Source organism: Saccostrea cucullata, unplaced genomic scaffold (assembly GCF_032062105.1).
Source record: "Saccostrea cucullata isolate Sc308-1 unplaced genomic scaffold, CSIRO_AGI_Scuc_v1 ctg329, whole genome shotgun sequence".
NCBI classification, from domain to species: domain Eukaryota; kingdom Metazoa; phylum Mollusca; class Bivalvia; order Ostreida; family Ostreidae; genus Saccostrea; species Saccostrea cuccullata.
The window spans coordinates 51,401-71,281 of NW_026931985.1; the positions used below are offsets into that span (position 1 = coordinate 51,401).

Here is a 19,881-nt window from a genome sequence, read left to right on the forward strand (position 1 = left end):
CATGTGTTCTCCAAGGTCTAGATCAAAGGGTCAAAGTTCGTCGTATCCAATAAAAGTTCTTTTCACAAGGATTACATATTTGAAATACGAAAGCCCTAGTACTTACCGTTCAAACGTTATGGCTATTTACTATGTTCAAGACGACCCCCCCCCCCCCCCTTTTTTTTGAAGCACACAGCCAAGTAGAATACACAGATATAACATATACAACTTACAAGTAACTTTTTAAAATCTTCATTCATAAAATTCTGTTCCCGTCATGTGATATTTTGCCATCATTCATTCTCCTTCTGTTTTGTCTCTTGAATTTATAAATAATTTATTTTATCTATATAAAAAAAAATAACGATTGTCAGCTGCATTTATTATCATTTCGCGTTTTCTTGTATATCTATCACTTGTATATTATTCATTTCATTAGATAGTGCAAGTATAAATTAAAAAATGGTACGTCATTTCCATAGTTTTTATTCATTCATAAATTCTTTGATCCGCTCCTGATGGTTCGCAAAGCCTTGATCACCACTGTATACAAAACATTCATCTCGCCGAAAATGTTCATGATTCCGCTAAACTGAGAAAGTTCACACATGATTTATCATCTCATAACACACATCAGCTCTCTGCAATACAGAAATGCTCGAATTGAAGGGGAAAATTCAGGAGTTATTTATGAGAAAAATTCAGGAGTTATTATGTCGCCCCGAACGAAGTCGGGGACGACATATTGATATTGTACGCATGTTTTTTTTATCCAGGCTGTTTCTCGGAGATGGCTGGGACAATCTTCCTGAAACTTTCCTTAAAGGACGATCACTGGTTGTAGTTGTGCAGTGAGGTCGTTCAGTTCCAATATGTCTACCGTTGCCATGGAAACCTGTAAAAAGCGACAAATTTTGTCCGAGAGTGTTCTCTCTGGTCCCTTAAACATTCGTCATGAAACTTTTCTTATTTTAATGATTAGTATCTGTAGTTCTGCAACTCGTATTTAAAATTTTCATATAATCGATTATTGCCATGGAAACCAGGTGAAAGTTAAAATTCTTTAATTTCGATTTTCTCAATAACTACTCAGGCAATCGTTTTGAAACTTTCAATGTTTATTCCTTGCAATGTGTCAAAGTGATTTCTACTTTCAAAATAATTGTAATGAGTCGCTCACGGTGGCCATAGAAACGAAACAGAAAAAAAGATTCAGATGTAAACATGTGTTCTCCAAGGTCTAGGTCAAAGGGTCAAAGTTCGTCGTATCCAATAAAAGTTCTTTTCACAAGGATTACATATTTGAAATACGAAAGCCCTAGTACTTACCGTTCAAACGTTATGGCTATTTACTATGTTCAAGACGACCCCCCCCCCCTTTTTTTTTTTGAAGCACACAGCCAAGTAGAATACACAGATATAACATATACAACTTACAAGTAACTTTTTAAAATCTTCATTCATAAAATTCTGTTCCCGTCATGTGATATTTTGCCATCATTCATTCTCCTTCTGTTTTGTCTCTTGAATTTATAAATATTTTATTTTATCTATATAAAAAAAAATAACGATTGTCAGCTGCATTTATTATCATTTCGCGTTTTCTTGTATATCTATCACTTGTATATTATTCATTTCATTAGATAGTGCAAGTATAAATTAAAAAAATGGTACGTCATTTCCATAGTTTTTATTCATTCATAAATTCTTTGATCCGCTCCTGATGGTTCGCAAAGCCTTGATCACCACTGTATACAAAACATTCATCTCGCCGAAAATGTTCATGATTCCGCTAAACTGAGAAAGTTCACACATGATTTATCATCTCATAACACACATCAGCTCTCTGCAATACAGAAATGCTCGAATTGAAGGGGAAAATTCAGGAGTTATTTATGAGAAAAATTCAGGAGTTATTATGTCGCCCCGAACGAAGTCGGGGACGACATATTGATATTGTACGCATGTTTTTTTTATCCAGGCTGTTTCTCGGAGATGGCTGGGACAATCTTCCTGAAACTTTCCTTAAAGGACGATCACTGGTTGTAGTTGTGCAGTGAGGTCGTTCAGTTCCAATATGTCTACCGTTGCCATGGAAACCTGTAAAAAGCGACAAATTTTGTCCGAGAGTGTTCTCTCTGGTCCCTTAAACATTCGTCATGAAACTTTTCTTATTTTAATGATTAGTATCTGTAGTTCTGCAACTCGTATTTAAAATTTTCATATAATCGATTATTGCCATGGAAACCAGGTGAAAGTTAAAATTCTTTAATTTCGATTTTCTCAATAACTACTCAGGCAATCGTTTTGAAACTTTCAATGTTTATTCCTTGCAATGTGTCAAAGTGATTTCTACTTTCAAAATAATTGTAATGAGTCGCTCACGGTGGCCATAGAAACGAAACAGAAAAAAAGATTCAGATGTAAACATGTGTTCTCCAAGGTCTAGGTCAAAGGGTCAAAGTTCGTCGTATCCAATAAAAGTTCTTTTCACAAGGATTACATATTTGAAATACGAAAGCCCTAGTACTTACCGTTCAAACGTTATGGCTATTTACTATGTTCAAGACGACCCCCCCCTTTTTTTTTTTGAAGCACACAGCCAAGTAGAATACACAGATATAACATATACAACTTACAAGTAACATTTTAAAATCTTCATTCATAAAATTCTGTTCCCGTCATGTGATATTTTGCCATCATTCATTCTCCTTCTGTTTTGTCTCTTGAATTTATAAATATTTTATTTTATCTATATAAAAAAAAATAACGATTGTCAGCTGCATTTATTATCATTTCGCGTTTTCTTGTATATCTATCACTTGTATATTATTCATTTCATTAGATAGTGCAAGTATAAATTAAAAAAATGGTACGTCATTTCCATAGTTTTTATTCATTCATAAATTCTTTGATCCGCTCCTGATGGTTCGCAAAGCCTTGATCACCACTGTATACAAAACATTCATCTCGCCGAAAATGTTCATGATTCCGCTAAACTGAGAAAGTTCACACATGATTTATCATCTCATAACACACATCAGCTCTCTGCAATACAGAAATGCTCGAATTGAAGGGGAAAATTCAGGAGTTATTTATGAGAAAAATTCAGGAGTTATTATGTCGCCCCGAACGAAGTCGGGGACGACATATTGATATTGTACGCATGTTTTTTTTATCCAGGCTGTTTCTCGGAGATGGCTGGGACAATCTTCCTGAAACTTTCCTTAAAGGACGATCACTGGTTGTAGTTGTGCAGTGAGGTCGTTCAGTTCCAATATGTCTACCGTTGCCATGGAAACCTGTAAAAAGCGACAAATTTTGTCCGAGAGTGTTCTCTCTGGTCCCTTAAACATTCGTCATGAAACTTTTCTTATTTTAATGATTAGTATCTGTAGTTCTGCAACTCGTATTTAAAATTTTCATATAATCGATTATTGCCATGGAAACCAGGTGAAAGTTAAAATTCTTTAATTTCGATTTTCTCAATAACTACTCAGGCAATCGTTTTGAAACTTTCAATGTTTATTCCTTGCAATGTGTCAAAGTGATTTCTACTTTCAAAATAATTGTAATGAGTCGCTCACGGTGGCCATAGAAACGAAACAGAAAAAAAGATTCAGATGTAAACATGTGTTCTCCAAGGTCTAGGTCAAAGGGTCAAAGTTCGTCGTATCCAATAAAAGTTCTTTTCACAAGGATTACATATTTGAAATACGAAAGCCCTAGTACTTACCGTTCAAACGTTATGGCTATTTACTATGTTCAAGATGACCCCCCCCCCTTTTTTTTTTGAAGCACACAGCCAAGTAGAATACACAGATATAACATATACAACTTACAAGTAACTTTTTAAAATCTTCATTCATAAAATTCTGTTCCCGTCATGTGATATTTTGCCATCATTCATTCTCCTTCTGTTTTGTCTCTTGAATTTATAAATATTTTATTTTATCTATATAAAAAAAAATAACGATTGTCAGCTGCATTTATTATCATTTCGCGTTTTCTTGTATATCTATCACTTGTATATTATTCATTTCATTAGATAGTGCAAGTATAAATTAAAAAAATGGTACGTCATTTCCATAGTTTTTATTCATTCATAAATTCTTTGATCCGCTCCTGATGGTTCGCAAAGCCTTGATCACCACTGTATACAAAACATTCATCTCGCCGAAAATGTTCATGATTCCGCTAAACTGAGAAAGTTCACACATGATTTATCATCTCATAACACACATCAGCTCTCTGCAATACAGAAATGCTCGAATTGAAGGGGAAAATTCAGGAGTTATTTATGAGAAAAATTCAGGAGTTATTATGTCGCCCCGAACGATTCTAAAAATAATTAGTGGGATGTAGTCGGGGACGACATATTGATATTGTACGCATGTTTTTTTTATCCAGGCTGTTTCTCGGAGATGGCTGGGACAATCTTCCTGAAACTTTCCTTAAAGGACGATCACTGGTTGTAGTTGTGCAGTGAGGTCGTTCAGTTCCAATATGTCTACCGTTGCCATGGAAACCTGTAAAAAGCGACAAATTTTGTCCGAGAGTGTTCTCTCTGGTCCCTTAAACATTCGTCATGAAACTTTTCTTATTTTAATGATTAGTATCTGTAGTTCTGCAACTCGTATTTAAAATTTTCATATAATCGATTATTGCCATGGAAACCAGGTGAAAGTTAAAATTCTTTAATTTCGATTTTCTCAATAACTACTCAGGCAATCGTTTTGAAACTTTCAATGTTTATTCCTTGCAATGTGTCAAAGTGATTTCTACTTTCAAAATAATTGTAATGAGTCGCTCACGGTGGCCATAGAAACGAAACAGAAAAAAAGATTCAGATGTAAACATGTGTTCTCCAAGGTCTAGGTCAAAGGGTCAAAGTTCGTCGTATCCAATAAAAGTTCTTTTCACAAGGATTACATATTTGAAATACGAAAGCCCTAGTACTTACCGTTCAAACGTTATGGCTATTTACTATGTTCAAGACGACCCCCCCCCCTTTTTTTTTTGAAGCACACAGCCAAGTAGAATACACAGATATAACATATACAACTTACAAGTAACTTTTTAAAATCTTCATTCATAAAATTCTGTTCCCGTCATGTGATATTTTGCCATCATTCATTCTCCTTATGTTTTGTCTCTTGAATTTATAAATATTTTATTTTATCTATATAAAAAAAAATAACGATTGTCAGCTGCATTTATTATCATTTCGCGTTTTCTTGTATATCTATCACTTGTATATTATTCATTTCATTAGATAGTGCAAGTATAAATTAAAAAAATGGTACGTCATTTCCATAGTTTTTATTCATTCATAAATTCTTTGATCCGCTCCTGATGGTTCGCAAAGCCTTGATCACCACTGTATACAAAACATTCATCTCGCCGAAAATGTTCATGATTCCGCTAAACTGAGAAAGTTCACACATGATTTATCATCTCATAACACACATCAGCTCTCTGCAATACAGAAATGCTCGAATTGAAGGGGAAAATTCAGGAGTTATTTATGAGAAAAATTCAGGAGTTATTATGTCGCCCCGAACGAAGTCGGGGACGACATATTGATATTGTACGCATGTTTTTTTTATCCAGGCTGTTTCTCGGAGATGGCTGGGACAATCTTCCTGAAACTTTCCTTAAAGGACGATCACTGGTTGTAGTTGTGCAGTGAGGTCGTTCAGTTCCAATATGTCTACCGTTGCCATGGAAACCTGTAAAAAGCGACAAATTTTGTCCGAGAGTGTTCTCTCTGGTCCCTTAAACATTCGTCATGAAACTTTTCTTATTTTAATGATTAGTATCTGTAGTTCTGCAACTCGTATTTAAAATTTTCATATAATCGATTATTGCCATGGAAACCAGGTGAAAGTTAAAATTCTTTAATTTCGATTTTCTCAATAACTACTCAGGCAATCGTTTTGAAACTTTCAATGTTTATTCCTTGCAATGTGTCAAAGTGATTTCTACTTTCAAAATAATTGTAATGAGTCGCTCACGGTGGCCATAGAAACGAAACAGAAAAAAAGATTCAGATGTAAACATGTGTTCTCCAAGGTCTAGGTCAAAGGGTCAAAGTTCGTCGTATCCAATAAAAGTTCTTTTCACAAGGATTACATATTTGAAATACGAAAGCCCTAGTACTTACCGTTCAAACGTTATGGCTATTTACTATGTTCAAGACGACCCCCCCCCTTTTTTTTTTTGAAGCACACAGCCAAGTAGAATACACAGATATAACATATACAACTTACAAGTAACATTTTAAAATCTTCATTCATAAAATTCTGTTCCCGTCATGTGATATTTTGCCATCATTCATTCTCCTTCTGTTTTGTCTCTTGAATTTATAAATATTTTATTTTATCTATATAAAAAAAAATAACGATTGTCAGCTGCATTTATTATCATTTCGCGTTTTCTTGTATATCTATCACTTGTATATTATTCATTTCATTAGATAGTGCAAGTATAAATTAAAAAAATGGTACGTCATTTCCATAGTTTTTATTCATTCATAAATTCTTTGATCCGCTCCTGATGGTTCGCAAAGCCTTGATCACCACTGTATACAAAACATTCATCTCGCCGAAAATGTTCATGATTCCGCTAAACTGAGAAAGTTCACACATGATTTATCATCTCATAACACACATCAGCTCTCTGCAATACAGAAATGCTCGAATTGAAGGGGAAAATTCAGGAGTTATTTATGAGAAAAATTCAGGAGTTATTATGTCGCCCCGAACGAAGTCGGGGACGACATATTGATATTGTACGCATGTTTTTTTTATCCAGGCTGTTTCTCGGAGATGGCTGGGACAATCTTCCTGAAACTTTCCTTAAAGGACGATCACTGGTTGTAGTTGTGCAGTGAGGTCGTTCAGTTCCAATATGTCTACCGTTGCCATGGAAACCTGTAAAAAGCGACAAATTTTGTCCGAGAGTGTTCTCTCTGGTCCCTTAAACATTCGTCATGAAACTTTTCTTATTTTAATGATTAGTATCTGTAGTTCTGCAACTCGTATTTAAAATTTTCATATAATCGATTATTGCCATGGAAACCAGGTGAAAGTTAAAATTCTTTAATTTCGATTTTCTCAATAACTACTCAGGCAATCGTTTTGAAACTTTCAATGTTTATTCCTTGCAATGTGTCAAAGTGATTTCTACTTTCAAAATAATTGTAATGAGTCGCTCACGGTGGCCATAGAAACGAAACAGAAAAAAAGATTCAGATGTAAACATGTGTTCTCCAAGGTCTAGGTCAAAGGGTCAAAGTTCGTCGTATCCAATAAAAGTTCTTTTCACAAGGATTACATATTTGAAATACGAAAGCCCTAGTACTTACCGTTCAAACGTTATGGCTATTTACTATGTTCAAGACGACCCCCCCCCCTTTTTTTTTTGAAGCACACAGCCAAGTAGAATACACAGATATAACATATACAACTTACAAGTAACTTTTTAAAATCTTCATTCATAAAATTCTGTTCCCGTCATGTGATATTTTGCCATCATTCATTCTCCTTCTGTTTTGTCTCTTGAATTTATAAATATTTTATTTTATCTATATAAAAAAAAATAACGATTGTCAGCTGCATTTATTATCATTTCGCGTTTTCTTGTATATCTATCACTTGTATATTATTCATTTCATTAGATAGTGCAAGTATAAATTAAAAAAATGGTACGTCATTTCCATAGTTTTTATTCATTCATAAATTCTTTGATCCGCTCCTGATGGTTCGCAAAGCCTTGATCACCACTGTATACAAAACATTCATCTCGCCGAAAATGTTCATGATTCCGCTAAACTGAGAAAGTTCACACATGATTTATCATCTCATAACACACATCAGCTCTCTGCAATACAGAAATGCTCGAATTGAAGGGGAAAATTCAGGAGTTATTTATGAGAAAAATTCAGGAGTTATTATGTCGCCCCGAACGAAGTCGGGGACGACATATTGATATTGTACGCATGTTTTTTTTATCCAGGCTGTTTCTCGGAGATGGCTGGGACAATCTTCCTGAAACTTTCCTTAAAGGACGATCACTGGTTGTAGTTGTGCAGTGAGGTCGTTCAGTTCCAATATGTCTACCGTTGCCATGGAAACCTGTAAAAAGCGACAAATTTTGTCCGAGAGTGTTCTCTCTGGTCCCTTAAACATTCGTCATGAAACTTTTCTTATTTTAATGATTAGTATCTGTAGTTCTGCAACTCGTATTTAAAATTTTCATATAATCGATTATTGCCATGGAAACCAGGTGAAAGTTAAAATTCTTTAATTTCGATTTTCTCAATAACTACTCAGGCAATCGTTTTGAAACTTTCAATGTTTATTCCTTGCAATGTGTCAAAGTGATTTCTACTTTCAAAATAATTGTAATGAGTCGCTCACGGTGGCCATAGAAACGAAACAGAAAAAAAGATTCAGATGTAAACATGTGTTCTCCAAGGTCTAGGTCAAAGGGTCAAAGTTCGTCGTATCCAATAAAAGTTCTTTTCACAAGGATTACATATTTGAAATACGAAAGCCCTAGTACTTACCGTTCAAACGTTATGGCTATTTACTATGTTCAAGACGACCCCCCCCCCTTTTTTTTTTTGAAGCACACAGCCAAGTAGAATACACAGATATAACATATACAACTTACAAGTAACTTTTTAAAATCTTCATTCATAAAATTCTGTTCCCGTCATGTGATATTTTGCCATCATTCATTCTCCTTCTGTTTTGTCTCTTGAATTTATAAATATTTTATTTTATCTATATAAAAAAAAATAACGATTGTCAGCTGCATTTATTATCATTTCGCGTTTTCTTGTATATCTATCACTTGTATATTATTCATTTCATTAGATAGTGCAAGTATAAATTAAAAAAATGGTACGTCATTTCCATAGTTTTTATTCATTCATAAATTCTTTGATCCGCTCCTGATGGTTCGCAAAGCCTTGATCACCACTGTATACAAAACATTCATCTCGCCGAAAATGTTCATGATTCCGCTAAACTGAGAAAGTTCACACATGATTTATCATCTCATAACACACATCAGCTCTCTGCAATGCAGAAATGCTCGAATTGATGGTGGCATGTCAGATTCGTTTTTCGGTAGAACCTCTAAAATGAAAGTGAAAGAGGGAAATTTCAGAGTTCTCACTGGCGTTACAATACACAAAATAATTCGGCTGATCTTCTTCATAAATTACATTTCCCAAGCTTTTATGATGGGAAAGATACTGCCAATTAACAAGTATGAGGCTCAGTTCAGTACATCTGCCAGATTTCTTTTATGCAAGTCTGCAAATTTAGGAACTTGTAATTTTCCTGCACTACTTTCTTCTCCTACCAATTCTAAAAATAATTAGTGGGATGTACCCAATTAAGGTCTTCCGTTTCCAATGGAAATGACTGATACAACTCGATGGTTGTTCAAACTTAGCTAATTGACTTTTGTTTAAGTGATGATTAAAATGAAAGTCTTGTCCAGTACGGGGCGACATATGCTATTGCTTGCAATAGCAGACTTTCTAGTTATTATTATTATTCTTTTTTCTTCTTATTTCTTCTCCGGTACTTTTTTGTCCGCGAGTGTTCTCAGAAACTGTTCACCCAACTGAGCTAAAACCTTTTTAGGGTTAATAGGTGTGTTGTGTAGGTGTGCGGAACGAAGGTCATTTTGCGCGCATACGCCTGCACGTGCGGGCGCGTGAAATGACTGAAATGACTAATATATTTAATATAGCCATAACTTTAACATTTTCCGATGAAATGCTTTGAAACTCATTATATAAGGATATATTAATAGTGTAGATAATGTGACACTGTCAAATTAGCAAGAACTCACGCGCATTTACGTGCGCTTCGCTCTGATTGGCTGAAACAAAAATCTCAATATCTTTTCCGTTTTTTGACGAAATGGTATGAAATTTAAAATATAAGCATACTTTAAGATGTCCTACAACATGATGTATAACATTTGTCATGAAAGCATGCGCATGCACGTGCGCTGCAATCTGATTGGCTTAAACTTCAAATGGCTGTAACTCCTTTGTTTTTCAACCAACCACGATAAGATTTAGAACATAGACAGACACAATAGACTCCTATAAGAAGTTACGGTCATCATGCACATGCATGCACGCGCATGCACGTGCGCTTTGCTCTGATTAGCTGAAACAAAAATCTCAATATCTTACTTGTTTTTTGACAAAATACTTTGAATTTTAAAACATAATCATACCTTAATACGTCCTAAACTATGATATATAAAAGTTTTCAAGAAACCACGCCCATGCACGTGTGCTGCGATCTGATTGGCTTAAACTTTAAATGCCTATAACTTTTTTGATTCTCAACAAAACAGGATGAAATTTAGAATATGAATAGATATGACGGATTCTTACATTATGCTACTATCAAACTTGAATGCAAGGACTTGCATGCACGTGTGCGCGCGCAATGCGTTAAATGACCGATTTACTTGATATAGTCGTAATTTTTTTATGAAACGTTTCAAAATTCAAAGAATAGAAACACATTAAAAGTGTAGTCACGATGATATAGCTTTCATGCATTGCACCTTCGCGCGCGTGCAATGATCAAATGACTTGTATACTTGATATGGCCGTTACTTTTATATTTCTTTATGAAATGCTTTGATGACCTTGACCTTTGACCTTGACCCCTTGACCCAAAGGTCACAATCCAGCTCAAGTTCGTAGATGTATTTACAAACTCACTTTAACAAATGCTTAGAATAAAAAAGTCAACCCCCCCCCCCCTTCTCCTTAAAAAAAAAAATCAATAACAACGTAGAAAATTTCTCTGAAACTCGATCAACACCTGGGATCGACATAAAATTTCACTTAAGGTGCAGAAAAGACTTCATAGAAAGTTTCCTGAAAGTTTTACGGTAAGTCTCTAAAGTATATAGAAATTATGAATTTTTACGGCAAAAATTACAAATTCTGTCGTGTTTGAAATTTAAGTGCAGACGAACAAAGATATGATATAAACCTTTTAAAGCCTATTTCTCCAGATGTCGTTAATAGCATTCAATTCTACTGATATGAATTAATATTTTAATACCAAGCATTCTTCTTTTATTTCACCATTGAAATTTATCTGAATTTTTTTTAGAATTACACAATCCCCAGAAATAGCGAGTTTCGGTATATTAAAAAGCAATACACGTTTCTTTCCAGTAAAACCTCACGTGTTTGAATTCATGAAAAAATATTGATAAGGGGGTGTTAAACAATACCTGTCACATTAGCTGACACCAAAAAACCAGGGTACGTACACGACATTTTCTGATTTATTTGCATATGCAAACAGGGCTACCCTCAAATCCACGTGTTTTCCATGTCTTTATAAACATCACAAAAGCACCCCAGGAAGTAGCCTCCTATGCCCTGGAGAAATAGTTCCTGTCAAAAAACTTTATTTATTTATAGAGTAGATAAAATTTCCTAGGCACAGGTACCAGAGTTGTCAAACTGGCCTGGAAGGAAATTAAAAAAACTCTCAAAAGAAAGGAAAATCGGCTTAATGTATGGACCTACAATTGACTAAGTTCATTTTGATTGGTCAATTACCGGTGTGGTACCCCTAGTCGCCTTGAACCCAGTCCTGTCTTTCTGAAGAAAACCAACTCCGAGCCCGATGTAAAAATCTTAGTAGAGAAATGAGAATTTGAATTTTGCTGCCTTATTATGTTCCCCAAACGAAGTTTGGGAACATATTGTTTTTACTCTGTTTCTTATTATGTTCCCCAAACGAAGTTGGGGAACATATTGTTTTTACTCTGTTTCTTATTATTAAGTCTTCCGTTCACAACGGAAGACTTATAGTGTTTGTATTGTTTCTTTTTATTATTATTATTATTCCTCCCAAATTTTGTGAGCGCGATTACTCAGAGATGGTTGGAGAGATTTTCACAATTTTTCTCATGTTAGCAGGTTTATATATGAAGTTTATATAAAATTCCGTTTTTTGAAAAATTCACTTCCGGTCCGAAGTTATGACCGATTTTCGAATTTTAAAATGGACTTTTGTCCGGCATTTTTCTCTTAAAGGGTTTAAGGTAAAGGTATGGAATTTACAAGATTATTAGGTCATGATATTCTATTTGTTTTGAAGTTGTTTTCGTGTGTTTTCAGTACTTCCGGCCCGAACCGGAAGTGAATTTGTTTTTGCTCCATTTTTGATTTTTTGTTTTAAGATATTTTTTCAAGATATTTTTATGTAAAACAACTATTATTCTACAAATAGCATATATATAATTTGTTTTTAAATCAGATTCTGCATTTTGTATATTTCCGGTACCGTCATTTTATCTATTTACGTAGGTATAAGGTGGGTAAAGAAAGATAACTCTGACCTGTGAATGAGAATAGAACTTTCGAGATAAAGGCGCAGAAATAGTATCGATGACGTCAGAGACATATACACTCTCCAGATCAACATATTTACACATTCAATATAAATAAATATAAATATTCTCTCTTTTACATATTACTCAATTCAGTATATGTATAGTCTACATTTGGCTGTGTAGTGTTAGTCTGTATTGACAGTTATTGATTTTAATTAACATCTAAAAAAAAAATCCGTTCTGTGTCATCTAAGCATTTTGAAGAAATGAATATTTTCTTCTCAAAGGCTCAAAATGATAATTAACGAATTGGACAAATTCAAATTTAAAAAGTATTTTTACAACTTATACCTTGCATAGGAATTTAGCAAACTTTCAAAAATAATCATTCATTAGATATAATTTTCAATTTGTGCTTATCGTCAAGATTTTTCATACCTCTTTTTTGTGTGCATATTTTATATCGGCTGATTTTTAGAAAAAGGATCGAATGCCGATTAAATTTTTTTCTCCAATTTTTTAAAATTAATTTTAGTATTTTCAGGCTCCCATTATTTTTTTTTTAAATAAAAATGTGATCGTTTAAAATCGTTTGTAATAATTAGACTGAGTACAGAATTTATCCCTGGAAACAAAGCTTTTATCATCTTTTAAATAATTTCAATTGAGAAAAAAAGGAGAAGAAAACAAACGTTTCATTATGGAAGTAATCCATAACTGTACAACTTACAGATGTATTCTGTATTTTTATTTAAAGGCTTTCTTCGTGTACTAGTATTACTTTAGTTAATTAAAGGGATGCCTTAATATTTTGGAAAATGAAACTCGATCGAGAGATTCTCCGATGTTTTGCAGTTGGTAATAACCTTCAACCCCTTTAGCCAGTAATTAACCCGTCCTCCCTGTGCCCAGTAGCATAATTCGGTCAAATATTTATTGTTCATGAGGGGTGCCTTATAATTAATCACAGGCACCTGAATTTTTATCAGTAAGTCTCTAAATTAGCCAAATATCGAAACATTCTACCCGCTCTATATATAAATACACAAGGTGTCCAACGCCATTTTGACCACCTGTTCGATTCAGGCTTCAATTTAACACATAAATCGGAAATGCCTACTGGTTTTCGTGTAGCATTGGGTTCAAATATGATATTTCTCGCTATACATTTCTTCCTAAAGTTTATCAAAAGATGCCCTTACCTTGGGCCTTTATACCAAAGATAACAAAAAGCTTCTATTTAATTATTTATATTTATTTGGCGATATAGGCCACGGCTGCATTAAAACAAATAAGGGAGCCCAGCATCAATTCTTGCCTTGGTGGCGTCCCCACAAATAAAACAAGCATAATGGAGAGCCCTGGGAACAGATGCTCGCCTGCTTGGACAATAATTGCAAAATTCAATCAATTGTGCACCAAGTCATATATTAAGAATCAAGGTTAGGCACTACTGGTGAGCCAAATATCCGCTTGGGCAATGTGTTCCTCCAGGAAAAATGTGATTACAGCCGTGACGGTTAGGACGGGACCTTGCTGTGGATATGGATTAATTCTTTATATTGTCTGAAAAAGAAAACAGAACAAAACACGAGAAAGCAGCAAATAGTTTCCATTAACATATTACTTTATTAAAGGGCGTGGTTGGGAGGGGTTGAAATTTTGAAGAAACTTGATTTTTTGCGCTCGACGTCACAGGTTTTAGTGCATGGGTTTGGCTAATACCCCGAAAACCCTGAGAACAGGATGGCGCTAATACAAGGCCGGGACCGGAAGGATACCTCCTAATACCGAAATAATAAAAAGCTCGATGGCACTTTGATAAACGGATTTAACCTTGAGTGGTTAAATCACATTATCAAAAGATGCCCTTACCTTGGGCCTTTATACCAAAGATAACAAAAAGCTTCTATTTAATTATTTATATTTATTTGGCGATATAGGCCACGGCTGCATTAAAACAAATAAGGGAGCCCAGCATCAATTCTTGCCTTGGTGGCGTCCCCACAAATAAAACAAGCATAATGGAGAGCCCTGGGAACAGATGCTCGCCTGCTTGGACAATAATTGCAAAATTCAATCAATTGTGCACCAAGTCATATATTAAGAATCAAGGTTAGGCACTACTGGTGAGCCAAATATCCGCCACGAGCCTATGCTTTGAGCATTGGCTGCGCCACCAGTAGGGTCAGACGGCAGGGGGAAAAAAGGGGGGATTGAAATTTTTAAAATTGGTGATTGCATAACTCATGTTTATGTCCTCAAATATTGTAATTTATGACAATAATCAATATTTGTTAAAATAAAATGACCAGAAAAATAAGAAACTGTGTCAATACAAATACATAGACTCTCAACAGTCTATGAGCAAGAGCAAAAATTGACTTGGTGCATGCCAATACAAATAAATAGACCCTCAATAGTCTATTGACAGTAAATAAAATAGTTACCATGATTAAAATCTTAGTCATGGCGCAGCCATGGCCCAATTTCCCCATCTCTTGGGGACACGTGGACTGAGTTATTAATCAAAAACACTTGCAAAGCCTGTTGCAACCTATACAAAAACAAGTTATTACCCATCTCAGAAAGGTGAACCTTATCTTTAGAAAACATGCCTGTGTTGATCCTATGTAACTCTGGGTACCTGATGTACTTCCCCCCAGACCTTAACAAGTGAGTAGCCACATGGCTATTTACTCTGACTCTTATTCTCTCCATAGCAGACTGGTTGATTCCCCCCCTCAAATGAAGACGTGGCAGTATTTGTGACCATATAAGCAAAGTTGATGGTAGCAATTTTTCTAATTTTTGTAATATTTCTTTTAATCTGAAACGTAGATCAGCTGACTTACCCCCACTATACCATGGAATGTTATTTCCCCCGCAATGAATAACTAACATGTGAGGAGCATTTTCTACCTTGAGTAAAGTTCTAATTTTGGGTAAGATGTCCTCCACCTTCATACCCCCTTTGCCTTGCCAGAATATGGTAGCATTGTGCCGGTCTAATTCTAAGTTGGTGCCAAATACTGATTTTCTGGCATAATAAAATGCATGTTTAACAATGGAGGACCCAATGATCCATATTCTCTTTACACCTACAAAGATTTGACAACAGAAAAATTAGCGAGTTATGAACATATTAATTCCTTATGTACTTGTACAGACACTGAGATTTCCATCTGCCCTTACTAGCAATGTCTTTTTCACTGGCCCCATTAGCCCAGGCAGTTGAGGCTGCGCCTATGCGGAAGGAGTGAGTTTTATAAGTTTGCTTGCTTAACCCCAATTTGTCTAAGGCCATGTTGAAAACAGCTGACACCTGATACCTTGTCACTGGACTACCTGAGATGTGGCAAAAAAATGCTGTAGGGATGCTAGGTCTTAGTTGCAAAAATGATAAAACTAAGCGCACTGGGCATACTGCCTGTAAAGTGGCTGTTAGTGAAATTGTTGCCCCCCTCCCCTCTTGATCAGTTTTGGAGTGTTTAAGGACAATGAGGATTTTATTGGTCTGTTTGTGATAGGTTACATCCCCGGCTTGAATAGCATGACCAGGGTCATGCACTGAATTTTGAACCAGCTCCCCCATTCTGAAATAACCAAAAAAGGCTGTTGAGAATATGGTTGAGAACAGCATCGTTTCATAATGAGATTTGCATATTGTGGGCAGTAACTTAAGGATGCTGGACAAAATTGTTAAAGTGACCGGTTTACGTTCATCAACCTGGACATTCTTTCTGCCCAGCCCTACCAGGGTTTTTCTGAGTAAGAATGATTGTGTTGGATCAGAAAGGTTGTGAAGTTTACAAAAATAAGATATCCCAGAAATGTACGACTTAACCGTGTTTGGGGAATACTGCTTATACGATAGGTAGGAGACAAAATCGACTAATTGATTGTAATGGGGAGGCCACTCTTCTGTGTCAAAATAATGCTTGCGAAAATCATTGAATACATTTAATGCAGTGTTATACAACTTCTTTGTACTGTCAGAGATGGAATAGCTTAAGAGCTCATGAGCTCTATGTCGCAGATCACTTGCCGAAATGACCAGGGTATTAATGTTGGGTGATCCTCTGCCTCTGGGAAGCTGGCTCGGAAACGTGACCATTGCTGTCGAGAGATAGAATCTGCTTTGATATTATGCAGGCCTATGATATGAGTTGCCTTAAACTGGATGTTATGCACTAACCCCTGAAGAACTAACTTTCTGAGCAAACGCATGACCCTTTTTGATTTTGATGTCTTAGAATTAAGAATTGATACCAGAGCCTGGTTGTCAGTGTGAAGAATAACTTTTTTGCCAGCCAATTTTTCCCCCCAGATTTCGAAAGCCATAGCTATTGGTACTAATTCTAAAAATGTTATGTCTTTAATGATCTCTAGCCCTTTCCACTGTGATGGCCATTGCAGGAATGCCCATTGCTTACCTAAAATAGCACCACAACCTAACTCAATGTTCCCTGCACTATCAGTAAACAACTCCATGTCAAAATCATTTGACCAATCTACAGTTCTGTAAGAAGTGACTCCGTTGAAACATTCTAAGAACAGTAGCCAAGTTTTAATATCTGCCCTCATTTCTAAATTGACCCTGCGTTTGTGATGTGGCTCTGACAGCCCACAAGTAGCATCATAAAGCCTTCTAACAAAAGCCCTACCAGCTGGGATAGCCCTTATACAAAAATTCAGTAGCCCTGTAAGAGCCTGAAGCTCTTTCAATGTAACCTTCTTTTTGGATAATATATACGTTAACTGGTCCTTAAGCTGTCCCAATTTGTCTGATGGTATGCGAATTGTCATTTCTCGAGTGTTAATTTCTAGCCCCAAAAAAATCAAAATATTTGTAGGCCCCACAGTTTTTTCGTGCGCTAAGGGGATGCCCAGCTCATGACAAATGGAACTAAAAACCGACATAAGCCTAGCACAATCTTGGCTACCATCCCTACCTGCTACCAAGAAATCATCTAAATAATGAACCACATTGTTGCTTTTGGCCTGCTTTTTAAGTACCCATTCTAAAAAGGTAGAAAACTTCTCAAACTTGGAACAGCTTACAGAACATCCAAATGGCAAGCACTTATCTACAAATATCATACCCTGAATTTTAAAACCTAATAATTCATAATCTGCTCTGTGAATTGGCAATAACCTAAATGCATTTTTTATGTCTAATTTAGCAATTTGTGCTCCTGGACCTAATTTTGCAAGCATGTCTAATGCATCGTCAAATGACGAGTATTTAACTGAGCAATGTTCCTTACTAATAAAATCGTTGACGCTAGACCCTGTAGGGTAAGACAAGTGATGAATCAATCTATAAGAACCCCCCTTTTTTGTACCATGCCCACTGGAGACAGCCTAAGGTTCGGTAGAGGGGGCTGATCGAATGGACCTGCAACTCTGCCTAACATGATTTCATTAATGACCAACTGAATAGCTTCGTACTGTAACCCAGACATGGATTTGAGATTATTACAGTCAGTGGCCACTCGAGGCCCTTCATAACACAACCTAAAACCATATGTAAAACCCTGCAAAAGTTCTAAGGCTACCAAGCCAAGTGGGTAATTTGCTAATAAATCGCCTAATCTCGGTACGTTAATCGGGCTTGCTGCAATATTACTGAGGTCTAGCTGATTGGGTATAAGGTGCTCTAATAGCTGAACTTGGTGCCGCGGGTCTCCTGGGTAGCTGAGGCCGCCATGTTGCTTGCAGACCAGTTGACCTAAAATTCAAACTAGAGCCTGAGGATGTCTTATGTTTAATGTAGGGATGGTTTTGTGAACATATCATACATTCGTGCTTGTATTGACGTACAAGCTTATTACATATGCCCTTGTAATTGAATTCATAACACTTTAGAAGGGGGGCCTGATGTGAGGAAGTCTGGGTGCTAGGGGGACTGTACATATACAAGAGCCATAGCTCCTGATCGACAACAGCGAATGAGAGAGATGGGTTAGCCTCCTTCTTCAGTCTAAACTGGATGTCGTAATCACGCCACCCGAGAGTCTTAACTCTATTTGCCCCTAACCTAATAGTATGAATATATTTGAATAACTGAGCTCTGCTCTCGGGATGGGCTGAGGTATATATCGATGCGTAAATGAGAAAGGCATCTGTCCATACTTGTATGTCATTGATTACCTTTGCTTTAGATTTGGGGGCCAGGGTGAGGCTTCCCTCTTTCATAGAAAAATATCTGGTCTCATCGTTTGGATCGGCCCCATATGAATTTTCAACCAACAAGCCCAAATTGATGTACTCGCCATTAACAATTTTAAGTTTTAATTTATTTGATACTTTATGGCCTAAATCATTGTCGTAGCTTGTCGTTAATGCAAGATAATTGTCATTTATCAAAACGGGTTCTGTACCTTGACTCTGTTCCCGTGTGGCCATGGGGGTTTCCAGTGGCTCTATGGGCATTGGGGGGTTTGTCCCACTCTGCTTGCTTAGGATGTTTGCTACAGCTTCTGACACCTGCTGCAACTGCTCATTAGATAAGCTAAAGGACGGCTGTCCCATGCTTCCACTGGTTTCAGTTTGACCATCTCCTTGACTGGTCTGGGCGCCATCGTTGCGCTTGGTGCGCCTTCTTGGTAATGGCGTCGAATCACGCTTTCTTTTTGGCATTGTCGTTGACTTTGGGTGCTCGTTGAAATTTTGAAGAAACTTGATTTTTTGCGCTCGACGTCACAGGTTTTAGTGCATGGGTTTGGCTAATACCCCGAAAACCCTGAGAACAGGATGGCGCTAATACAAGGCCGGGACCGGAAGGATACCTCCTAATACCGAAATAATAAAAAGCTCGATGGCACTTTGATAAACGGATTTAACCTTGAGTGGTTAAATCACATTAAATCTAACGCGTTGATAATGTTATCAGCTAAACTTCATGCTGACTTCGAATTTCGTCACAGGGCCCGATCGCAATCAGCTGATGTCACGGAAATTTAATCTCGACACCAAATGCTCCTATACATAAACTTTTTTTAATACAACAATTATAAATTTATTTCATTGACAAGCAAAATCAGAAAAAAATTAAAAAACCGAAAGATTATGTTGTTTTGATAGTCTTGATTTTATTTAACATATGTTTTATGTGTTAGAAACAAATCATAGGTACTAGGTAGAGGCTTTGTTGAAGTTTCCGTTGTCGATAGGTAGCGCCTTATGGAAGTTTCCGGTGTCGATAAAAATCGGACACATGCCATAAAGCGGTTAGCGAAGCTAACCGCTTAAAAATACTCTTAATTCATTCTCTGATTTGAGTTCGAAATTATCCTGGAATCCGAGTTTTATTTTCAATTTTAAAAAATTTTACATGCACTAAAAAGGGAACTGAGTGATAGAAGAGTAATACAATACCGTTTTAAAGCCTTAGGAAATGAAATGATATCTCACTTAAAAAAGAAAATCAATCTACATATTAAATTTGGTTATAACATGTATATTTGATAAAAAGTCGTTGTTATT

The 19,881-nt window shown here is 36.0% G+C and overlaps 1 protein-coding gene across 1 annotated transcript; it reads right to left on the reverse strand.

Annotated features, from left to right (window-relative positions):
• Positions 1–13,586: 13,586 nt before the first annotated feature.
• On the reverse strand, positions 13,587–19,053 carry LOC134234207 (uncharacterized). The gene is made up of 2 exons (XM_062716264.1): positions 18,777–19,053; positions 13,587–13,956 (listed from the first exon to the last, which is right to left on the reverse strand). The coding sequence occupies exons 1-2, from the start codon at positions 19,033–19,035 to the stop codon at positions 13,940–13,942; spliced, it is 276 nt and encodes a 91-aa protein (XP_062572248.1). The 5' UTR covers positions 19,036–19,053; the 3' UTR covers positions 13,587–13,939.
• Between the last annotated feature and the right edge of the window lie 828 nt (positions 19,054–19,881).

What these genes read in the sequence shown, in the direction of transcription:
- LOC134234207 (XM_062716264.1), bottom strand. Translation starts at nt 19,035, where the DNA reads ATGCCAAAAAGAAAGCGTGATTCGACGCCATTACCAAGAAGGCGCACC.